The sequence below is a fragment of the Triticum dicoccoides genome, chromosome 6B (genome assembly GCF_002162155.2).
Source record: "Triticum dicoccoides isolate Atlit2015 ecotype Zavitan chromosome 6B, WEW_v2.0, whole genome shotgun sequence".
NCBI lineage: Eukaryota > Viridiplantae > Streptophyta > Magnoliopsida > Poales > Poaceae > Triticum > Triticum dicoccoides.
Genome location: NC_041391.1, coordinates 48,338,423 through 48,350,281, shown reverse-complemented (window position 1 = coordinate 48,350,281; position 11,859 = coordinate 48,338,423). Strand labels below are relative to the sequence as shown.

The following is an 11,859-nucleotide window of genomic DNA, read 5'->3' as shown; positions in this document are numbered from 1 at the left end:
ACACAAACAGAATTCAGCATCTCAAGCTGTTTTGACCTCCCAGCAACGCACATATGCACACCTCAATCAGAGCCAAAGGATTCAAAGAGCACTGCAACGCCTTGGCAAAGAATTTCGCCGATGCACCTTTGTGTCAACAAAACAACTACTGTATGTAAGTACACTGCAAGACCAAGTTGGAGGAGGACACATCAAATTCTAATGCATTCTTCTTTCAGACGACAGAGGTTTTCAAAGTAATGGATCTTAGAAACAGCTTGAGATGCAACATAATCGCCCTGCTCGCCATGTCACATACGGACCGAGAGAGATCCGCCGGTCCAAAGTAATGGATCTTAGAAATACCCAAAGCAGCGCCAATCTTAGCAAGTTCATGCTCATCCAAGTAATGGATCTACCAACAACATGCAATAATAAATCAACTAAATCAAACAGCCTCAAACTTCACCAGTACATTAACTTCATCAGACAAATTTTCAGATTCAGATCCTAGAATAATAGCACTTCTGCTTCATGGTAGCATCTCAGGGATTTATAAGCCTGCCTGTCATCGCCGACACCTTAATCAGAGCCAAAGGATTTATAGAAGTATCTTGATTTCGCACAATTGCTCCCATCCTCCTGTCCTTCTGTCAGCATAAAAGAAGGCATCTATGTTAGCATTTAACTGCTATACTGCATTCTCAAAATATTTTTAGCCAGATGTACCTGAAGAACTTGGATTTTTGTCCTTTCTCCCGAGTGTACAATGCGCACGTGCATCTGCAAATGGTATCACAACACCAGGGAGGAACCAGCGTGCAGCATCATACTTTCCCCAAGGACCACCGACAGGGCGCTGAAACAGCACCTTCCGCTCCTCCATGGAGTAGACGCCGCAGGTGACCCAGGAGCGGTCGTCAACCTCACCCACAAAATAGATGCAGTTGCTCATGCACCCCGGAATCCCTGTGGCGCGCACCGTGAACGATGATTGCTCACTCACGAAAAGCGCCCTGTCAGCAGCAAGCCTCTCCACTTTCACCCATCGCGCCGCCTCGACATCCAGCCTGTACACCTCGAAGCCACCGATGGTATCACGGCATGTGGGTTGTCGCGGTGCGAGCACCGGACCGACAAACAGGACCGACCCTTCTGACTCGAGCAGGTGGGAGTAGCAGAGCAAGCGCCCGCGGATCGGGGTGTACTGCTCGAGAATGCTTGGCGCACGAAGCTTCTTCAGGCGCCACGGCGGCGGCAGGCGTGTGTCCGCCGTGTAGGCGCAACCCCGGAATTCCAGCGCGTAGAAGATGCCGTCTGCGTAGGCCATGAGATAAATGTTCTTGAACTCTTCAGAGAGCAGCTTCCGCTCGGACCACTCCTCCGTGCACCAGCAGAGCGAGACGCTCCTCTCAGCGTAGTCGTGGTCGAAGATCGCGTTGGCGCCGGCAACGGCCCTCACCTTGGCTCCAGTCCCAAAGGGCGCATACACGTCGCTCCGGAACGCGCCGGTGATGGGGTTGACGAGGACAACGCGATTGCCGACCGCGAAGGAGAGGAGGCCGCAGGGCAGGGCGCCGGATAACTTAAAGTTCATGCCTTTTGGGTCGCGGACCACGGAGGGCAAGCGGGCAGGGGCCACCGGCGACGGCGAGCCCTCCTGGTCGACCGGCAGGGGGTAGATGGCCCCGCGGTGGCGGCGCTCCTCCTCGGGCGGCGGCTGGAACCAGAACGGGGACCGGCCGAGCTTGAGCGCGAAGAGGTGCGGGGTGGGTCTCGCTAGCCGCTCGGAGACGGCCGCCGCCCAGGACTTGCAGACGGCGGCGAAGCGCACCGTATCCAGCGGGCTGAAGCCGCCGAGGATCTTCTCAATGAGGTGGATAGGGAGGGCGCCGATAGTCCCGCTCGCCGCATCTCCGCCGTCAGCGGCCTCGTGCTGGACGCCGATCTTGCTCATTTGGGTGTCCGTGCGTTTGATTGGATCCATGTGGGAGCGAGAGGGGGAGAATGCGGGGGGCGTCGGCGACGAGAGAGGGTGGAGGCGAGGCCGGGGCTGGAGGCGGCGTTGGCCGGAGCGAGAGGTGAAAGGGGATCGGGGAGGACTTGGAGCGGGGGGTGGTAGACGCAGCTGTTGGGCCGGGTCGGTTTCGGCCGGGCTGGCCGAAATCGCTATTATGACCTTTTCAGCAATCTTTGTCACAAAATGAACTCGACATGAAAGTATTTCACGATTTGACCTTTTTAGCAATGCCACAGACCGTGGCGTTTCTTCTCCATATAAAAACGCCGAGGTATCTAGCGCTTCAGCTCCACATCCAAACGCCAAGCTAGCTAGCGTTTTAGTTCCATATGGAAACGCCAAACATGTTGGCGTTGCTGGCTACGCCCAAACGCCAAAGCCCATGGCGTTTCTACTAGTACCTACGTGGTGAGCGCCGGCGAGCATCTTGTTGGCGGCGTCGGTGGGGTGGAAGCCGTCCCAGAAGACATAGCCGGTGGCGTTGGCGCACGTCCCCGGCGCCCCCTGGTGGCACAGCACCGACGTCTCGATCGTCCCCGTCCCGCAGCAGGCCCGCCGAGACTCGAAGAACCCTGCAGTGCAGTGCATCCATCGATCACTTCATCAGTAAGTTCATCAACCATTGACACATTACCCAGGCGTCGGACGGATCACGTACGTACCGGCGCTCATGGGGTCGGCGACGAGGTTGAGCTGCGGGTCGTAGATGTCCATGGCGCTTCTTGGCCGCGTCCGACGCCGCCTGCAGCTTGGTGTTGAAGGTGAGGGAGTCATTGTTGAGCCGCTCCACGCAGCCGCCGCCGCCGCCGCCGCCGAAGAGGGTGACGGACGCCGGGAGGCACCCCATGGGCGGCAGCGATCCGCCGCACTCCCAGCCCGTACAGCCTTATTTTCAAAGAAAAAAAAAAGCCCGTACAGCCTCTGCACGCATGCAAATGCAATGCAACCACCGCTCATGCATGGATATGGATATGCCAATCAGCCACCCAATCGAGTCGTCACACATCATACTACTAGTACAGCAGTAGGCGGCGGCCAGCATGGCGTTCACGTACTGGTCGTGCACGTAGCTAGTCGCTCGTCCCGGCGCTCACCACGTACGTACTAGTAGAAATGCCATGAGCTTTGGCGTTTGGGCGCAGCCAGCAACGCTAACATGCTTGGCGTTTCCATATGAAACTAAAACGCTAGCTAGCTTGGCGTTTGGATGTGGAGCTGAAGCGCGAGATACCTCGGCGTTTCTATATGGAGAAGCAACGCCACGGGCTGTGGCGTTGCTAAAAGGGTCAGATCGTGAAATACTTTCATGTCGAGTTCATTTTGTGACAAAGATTGCTGAAAAGGTCATAATAGTGATTTCGGCCGGGCTTTGGAGACGGGCTATACCGAAAGCTTATGCAAGGAAGGGAAGTTGATTTTTTTTTTCATGTAACACCTCTAATCTTGTAAGAGGGGCAGTAGGTTGTTTTCTTTTTTGAGAAAAGGTTGCTAGGTCTTTATTGATTAGCAAAAAGGTTCGCAACAATTACAATTGGGTCATGAGGAGTACCCAACACAAGGTGCCTCCCCACTGGGAGAGAAACACCGAATCTAGCTAGCCTGTGAGCTTCATAATTAGCAGCTCAAGGTTCGAAAGAAAAATTATTACAAGAGACAAAGGAAATAGATGTATCTAAAATCTCTCTAACAATAATGCCATAACCTCCTCCAGCTCTTTGATGTATATGGTGTACCACCTGCTTGCAATCTGAAGCAACTTGAAGATGTGACATTCCAAGGTCTTGCGCCAAAGAAAGACCCTCCCCGCAAGCAATTGCCTCTAAAATTGGAGGATCAATCATACCATGAATAACCAACATGGAGGAGCCCAAGTAATTGCCATCCCGGTCCCGACATACTGCAGCCGCCGTACCAACATTAAGGTCTGTTGAGATCCCAGTATCAACATTAATTTTTTATGACACCCTGCGACGGTGTGATCCAGTTGAACTTATGGTGACTTTGTTGAGGAGATGCATTGGATGTTCTGGTTGCACATTAAGTTGATCTACTCCTGCTTTGAAATTGACAACGAAAATATGAGTTGCATATGGACTCTAGTTTATCCCTTCATGGATCAACTTCCTCCTAGCATACCAAATAGCCCACAAAGTTACTGTCATTCTTGTCAACTCCTTCATGGAAAATAACCAGGCACGGGCTGAAGATTCGGACGTAGCTATCATATGCTCCAGCAGATCATGAGATGATTTGGCTCTTTTAGTTTGGAAACAATCAAAGAGACATATCGGTGATAATAAAACATAGAAAGTTACAAAAAGAAAGATGGAAAAAATGCAAGTTTGATTCGGCCGATAGAGATAAACCTTGAGAAAAATTATAGTGAAAAGAAGGAACGTACGGATCTCTTGCTTTATTTGGACAACCCTTTTGCATCATAGTTTTATCCAAGGTTCGTTAGAGCAACTCTAGCAGACCCCGCATCCGCCCCCGACACGTAAAATAACCGTCAAAATGCGGGTACGAGTCAGAAAGCATGCCCGACCAGACCCCGCATCCTGCCCCGGCCTGCAAAAATTTTTGGGGGGCGCGGCAAATTCTCTGCCCCAACCGGGGAAAACGCGGGTTTCTCCCTCGCGGCTGCGGTGCCCTACATCGGAGAGAAGCAGTTGGCGGGAGGGACATTTCAGCCCGCGCGCTTTCTCCCTCCTTCCGCCGCCGCCCGCCCTTTGCTTCCGCCCGCCCGCCGCCGTTGATTTCGGCCATATCTGCGGGCAGAATCGTGCCCCGGGGCCGCCCCACACCCTCCCGCGCCGAGCCGTTGCGCCGCCCCTCCGGATCCGGCGAGAAGAGCCGCCCCCCGTCGCCGCCGCCGCCAGGGATCGACCATCGTCGAGCGCACCCCCTCGTCGCCGTCCGGGATTAGCCGCCACCAGTTAGTCCCTTTTTTGTGATTTTTGCGAGCTGCATAGTAGATTGACGCGCCGGTGTGCGTGTAGATGGAGTTGACCCCGTGCGAGAAGTTCTTGCTATCCGATTCGTTCGATTCGGACGACTCGGATGTTGAGAGCATGCTTGCGAACTTTTGGCAGCAAATATTAGTCATGGCGCTTGCCGTGAAGGAGCATGAAGACGAGCACCGGAAGAGGAGGCGAGGATCGATTGTCGGTCGTTTGTGCATTCCTCGGAATCGCCATATTGGGAACGAGATGTTGATGCAAGAATCCTACATATCCTCCGCACCTCTTCCGGAGAAGGTACCGAATGCGCCGATCCCTCTTTGTAAAAATTGTTGAAGCTTGCGAGGCAAATTGCAGGTATTTGATTCAAAGAAGAAATGCCGCAGGCTTAAAGGGATTTAGTGCATATCAAAAAATCTCCGCAGCTATGCGGGTGATTGCATATGGCGTTTCGGCTGACTATGCCGATGAGTATCTTCACATGGTGAAGATAGCACAATTGAGTCTGTGCGTAGATTTGCGAAAGTGATCATTCGTGTCTTCGGTCCTGAGTATCTCCGGGCACCCAATGAAGATGACACAAAAAAATTGATGGCATCCAATGAGAGGAGAGGTTGGCCTGGCATGCTAGGTAGCATTGATTGTATGCATTGGAATTGGAAAAATTGCCCCAAGGCTTGGCAAGGAATGTATTGTGGCAAATCTCATGATGCAACAATTGTGCTAGAGGCTGTAGCATCCGAGGATTTATGGATTTTGCATTGCTCCTTTGGTATGCCGGGCACTCTCAATGATATCAATGTGTTGCAACGGTCTCATTTGTTTGCTAGGCTTGCTAGTGGTGATGCTCCTGCTTGCAACTACACTATCAATGGGCATGAATACATAAAGGGATACTATCTTGCAGATGGTATATACCCTCCTTGGTGCACATTTGTCAAGAGCATCAAAGAACCCAAAACAAAAAAACAATGTGAATTTGCAAGGGTGCAAGAGGCAGCCCGAAAAGACATTGAAAGAGCATTCAGTGTTTTGCAATCTAGGTTTGCCATTGTCCGTGGTCCTACTCGTTTTTTGGGATAAAACAACTGGAAGAACATAATGACATATTGTGTTATCCTGCACAATATGATTCTTGAAGATGAGAGAGGATTCAACTTAGAATTCTTTTATGACAATGTGGGTAGCCGTGTCAAACCAGCAAGAGACCCAAACTGCATTAGAGCTTTTCTTCAGACATACAAGGAGATTAAAAATGTAGACACCCACTTTCAACTTCAGGAAGATCTCGTTGAGCACCATTGGCAAAGGGCTGGACAGTGACTTATTTTTGTATTTATTTGTATTTGTATTCATGACAAATTTTGTATTGCACTATTTAAGTTTGCTACGGTTATTTGAATAATTATTTGTAATGCGGATGATTATTGTATTATGTTTGATTGGAATAATTCAGTTTGTTTTCGATTGTTGAATTATGTTGTATTTGATATTTGCGGGTTGATGATATGCGGGATATGTAGGGTAACACAGCAGAAAACAAAAAATTTCCAACCTACGCACCAGCCCAGGACCACTATGAAGACTGCATACATGGTTTGATTTTTTTCGTTCCCGACTCGTAGCGCAGCGGGAAGTAGAGTCGATGACGAACGGCGGTGCCAATCCCCGCAGCTAGGATTTACAACCTCCCAACCGCGAGGATGTACACCCTCACCTACTCCTTAGACACCCCTCCGGGAGACGGTCGAACAGCCCCCCCGGACGGTGTCGCGGACAACCCTTCGGGAGGACCATCGAAATTCGAACGGTCACTCGGACAGCCCTTTGGGGGGACCTTCAAAACTCGAACGGTCACACGGATAGCCCTTCGGGAGGCACTCTCGAACTAAGACCGAAACTAGGATCTCTCTACAGAGTTGCACACATACGGTGTCATCTATCCGGCAGGGCTTCACCGTCCAGAACTAGTTCCTGCCAGAACCCAGACAGCCTTTCGGCTCTACGGAACTATTTTGCAGGGAGGGAGAGAGAAGCCAGATCATTGCATGGCACTTGTATGTGAGAAGGGATGAGTCTTTAGGCAGCCCCCTTCACCCCTATTTATAGGCCAATCCCAAGGGTGGCTTCTCCAAGAAGCCAAGGGGATAATACCAAAAGGCCCTCAAGGTGGCTTCTCCAAGAAGACAAGCAAAAAGCACTTTCACTATTCATGACAACATTTTTCAGCGTCCGTTCGAACTGAAAATATTTATATGGGCTCAGAACATTTCCATTACCCACTAAAAATAATTTTCAACACGTTCCGAAACAATTTCGGTTTAGTGATTTTCATCTGCGCAAAGCAAACAAGAATGCGTTTTTATTATTCATGAAGACAATTTTTCGCGTCCATTAAATCCAAAAATATTTCTGTGGGTCTCGGAATAATTCCAGTACCCACTAAAATGATTTTGGATTTGTTCTGAAACAATTTCAGATTAGTGAATTTCATCTGCGAAAAACATCTGAAGTGGTTCCGTCAGCCCCGGAGCATATCCGGTTATTATCCCAGAAAATTCCAGAAAGCTTCGAGAATGATTCTGGCACCCTCCAACAATTATCAGGCATGTGCCGAAACCAATTTGACTTAACGGTATCCCCTGAAACAACTTTTCAGTTTCATCGAAACTCATCCGACGACCTCTCTCTGCGGAAACTTTTCCGGTGTCCGAAACTTTTTCGGTGATTTTCTCTCAGACTCTCTGTCTAGTATTCAACAGATAGATGACCCTTAAGCGTGTGACCCTATAGGTTCGGTGAAGTATAGACATGACCCGGAACCCCTTCCGATCAATAATCAACATCGGAGCTGTGGACACCCATATTGACCCCTATACCCACATGAATGAATATTCGAGTGAACCTCCAGTTGCCGTGCGCTATTCCTGTTGCTTCGCGATATGTTACAAAGACCCGAGGTGAGATTTACTTGTATCCCCGTGGATCAACAACTTGTCCACTATGCTAGTTACCTCGTTACTGGTTTTGTTCTCTTTTCTCGTTTTCGTGTTCCGGCATCCCATGATCAAATCACACTATGTCTGGCCAGACGATGATGGATACCGTAACACCGAGTGGGCCCGAGAATATCTCCCTATAGTCGGAGGAGGAAATCCCAATCTTGAGCTATCAAGCTACTTGACACACTTTTCCATGAACCCGTAAGCCGCGGTAATAGCCACCCATTTACGGATGACGTTTAACAAACCCCAAAGTTCATGAAGCAAGCATGAAGAAACTCAATACTCTCATGGTCTAAGGAATCATGCAAATGTTAACCATCTCTGTGTTATTTACCATCAACTTGTGACGAATGAATCTCATAGCATAACATCAATCCGGGTCGATTCAACACAAATGTTCTCTAAACATTGTGCCTTCAAAGTTGCTGGCATAGACATGCCCATGATTGGGAATACATAATCATCATGCAACACTTGAGCTAGTCTTAGAGGCATGACTAGGAATACATTTTACCATTTATTATTCCACACGTGCACATGGGTTTTCCCAGAGCCTTTATGAAGATACGGGCTCGGGAACCACAGCAGTTATTGTTGGGGAACGTAGTAATTTCAAAAAATTCCTACACACACGCAAGATCATGGTGATGCATAGCAACGAGAGGGAAGAGTGTGTCCAAGTACCCTCGTAGACCGAAAGCGGAAGCATTAGAACAACGCGGTTGATGTAGTCATACGTCTTCACGGCCCGACCGATCAAGCACCAAAACTACGGCACCTCCGAGTTCTAGCACACGTCCAGCTCGATGACGTCCCTCGAACTCCGATCCAGCCGAGTGTCGAGGGAGAGTTCCGTCAGCACGATGGCGTGGTGACGATCTTGATGTACTACCGACGCAGGGCTTCGCCTAAGCACCGCTACGATATTATCGAGGTGGATTATGGTGGAGGGGGGCATCGCACACGGCTAAGAGATCCAAGGGATCAATTGTTGTTGTGCCTAGAGGTGCCCCCCTGCCCCTGTATATAAAGGAGCAAGGGGGGAGGGGGCGACCGGCCTAGGAGGGGGCGCGCTCCCTCCTTCCTTGTTGGAGTAGGAGAAGGGGAAAGAGGGGGAGAGGAAGAAGTTAAAGGGGGCTGCGCCCCTTGTCCAATTCGGACCAGAGGGGGGGCGTAGGCCTCCTTCCTTTTGGCCTCTCTCCTCTATTCCCGTATGGCCCAATAAGGCCCATATACTCCCCGGCGAATTCCCGTAACTCTCCGGTACTCCGAAAAATACCCGAATCACTCGGAACCTTTCCGAAATCCGAATATGGTCGTCCAATATATCGATCTTTACGTCTCGACCATTTCGAGACTCCTCGTCATGTCCCCAATCTCATCCGGGACTCCGAACTCCTTTGGTACATCAATACTCATAAACTCATAATATAACTGTCATCGAAACCTTAAGCGTGCGGACCCTACGGGTTCGAGAACAATGTAGACATGACCGAGACACGTCTCCGGTCAATAACCAATAGCGGAACTTGGATGCTCATATTGGCTCCCACATATTCTACGAAGATCTTTATCGGTCAAACCGCATAACAACATACGTTGTTCCCTTTGTCATCGGTATGTTACTTGCCCGAGATTCGATCGTCGGTATCTCAATACCTAGTTCAATCTCGTTACCGGCAAGTCTCTTTACTCGTTACGTAACTAATTCATTAGCTACATTGCTTGCAAGGCTTATAGTGATGTGCATTACCGAGAGGGCCCAGAGATACCTCTCCGACAATCGGAGTGACAAATCCTAATCTCGAAATACGCCAACCCAACATGTACCTTCGGAGATACCTGTAGAGCTCCTTTATAATCACCCAGTTATGTTGTGACGTTTGGTAGCACACAAAGTGTTCCTCCGGTAAACGGGAGTTGCATAATCTCATAGTCATAGAAACATGTATAAGTCATGAAGAAAGCAATAGCAATATACTAAACGATCGTGTGCTAAGCTAACGGAATGGGTCATGTCAATCACATCATTCTCCTAATGATGTGATATCGTTAATCAAATGACAACTCATGTCTATGGCTAGGAAACTTAACCATCTTTGATTCAACGAGCTAGTCAAGTAGAGGCATACTAGTGACACTATGTTTGTCTATATATTTACACATGTATTATGTTTCCGGTTAATACAATTCTAGCATGAATAATAAACATTTATCATGATATACGGAAATAAATAATAACTTTATTATTGCCTCTAGGGCATATTTCCTTCTGTCTCCCACTTGCACTAGAGTCAATAATCTAGTTCACATCGCCATGTGATTTAACACCAATATTCATATCTGTATATGATTAACACTCATAGTTCACATCGTCATGTGACCAACACCCAAAGGGTTTACTAGAGTCAATAATCTAGTTCACATTGCTATGTGATTAACACCCAAAAGAGTACTAAGGTGTGATCATGTTTTGCTCGTGAGAGAGGCTTAGTCAACGGGTCTGTCATATTTAGAGCCGTATGTATTTTGCAAAATTTCTATGTTTACAATGTTCTGCACGGAGCTACTCTAGCTAATTGCTCCCACTTTCAATATGTATCCATATTGAGACTTAGAGTCATCTGGATCGGTGTAAAAGATTGCACCAATGTAACTCTTTAGATGGGCTCTTTTATCACCTCCATAATCGAGAAATATTTCCTTAGTACTCACTAACACTACTAGGGAAAAGGCTAGCAGCAGTGCGGGTTTTAGATGTATCAGTAGCGCGTGTACCCGCGCTACTAATACGACGCTACAGCTAACTCGTAGCAGTAGCGCGTGCGCACCCGCGCTACTGCTACACAAGTGTAGCAGCAGCGCGGTTAGAGGAAGCTCGCTACCGCTAGTAGCGCTAGCGCTCTTTGGCTGGACGCGCTACTGCTATTAGGGCGCCGCTGCTAACTTTTATACACTCGCTACTGCTAATTTAAGTAGTTTTTTTGGCATATTTGTTTTGTATTTGAACCGGCTTTGTAGAAGAATCTTTAGCACATATAAATGTCATCATGATACACATACAAATGCCTGCGAGACCACAAATGTAATCATAGCATGTACATACAAATAGTCTCATCATAATCATCATCCAACACAAAGTGATATCTTGTCATCATCTCGAAAATAGCAATACATGCAAGTCTCGAGTACTTGCAACTACAACAAAGTCATCCATCTAAACAAAGGTATACGCAAGAAGTGCTATCACTATGAGTGAGAGCGGAACTATGCAGTACATGAGGTGGCGGTTACGAGTCCTCTCTCGCGCTAGCGTGAACCTCAAGTAACTAGCTTCTCCTTCTTGTATGCTTTTGAAGCCTTTATGGCTGGCGCCCGTGAACCCATTCACTTGCGCCTGACACTCATGCCACTCGTTGTACACCCCCGGAACCTTCCCTTTGTACACGACATAGCATTTCCATCTCGCCATCAAGAAACTAGGTACCTGTTAGAGATGCATGTTCATGAAGAGGATGTACAATCATATATATGGAACAAAATATACTAGAGCAACACCAAAAAAGAAAGGTTAGCAACTAGATGAAACATATACAGTACGCAAATTAATTAACTAGAGGTACGCAGGTCATCGTACACAAACTAACAAAGTAGCGTTACGCAAGTTCGGTAGGGACCGTGGACATCACAAAGTTTCATCGCTACAAAAAGTATACAAGTTCAACCGACATATATCATCATCATCGGCATCATAAATCACTAGAAATTCCATCCTTCCATATCATCGAGGACGAACCGTAGCTTCTTGAACGGCGTGAGGTCTAGATGTTGCATGCCTATGCGAGTTCGGACGTCAGTTCGCGATATAGGGCCGTGGTGGAACATCCCCTTCTCA

General features: G+C 48.5%; 1 protein-coding gene across 1 annotated transcript; it reads right to left on the bottom strand.

Annotated features, from left to right (window-relative positions):
* Nucleotides 1-389: 389 nt before the first annotated feature.
* LOC119324465 lies at nt 390-2,075 on the bottom strand. Its single transcript, XM_037598257.1, has 2 exons — nt 709-2,075; nt 390-629 (listed from the first exon to the last, which is right to left on the bottom strand). The coding sequence occupies exons 1-2, from the start codon at nt 1,964-1,966 to the stop codon at nt 562-564; spliced, it is 1,326 nt and encodes a 441-aa protein (XP_037454154.1). The 5' UTR covers nt 1,967-2,075; the 3' UTR covers nt 390-561.
* Nucleotides 2,076-11,859: the final 9,784 nt, after the last annotated feature.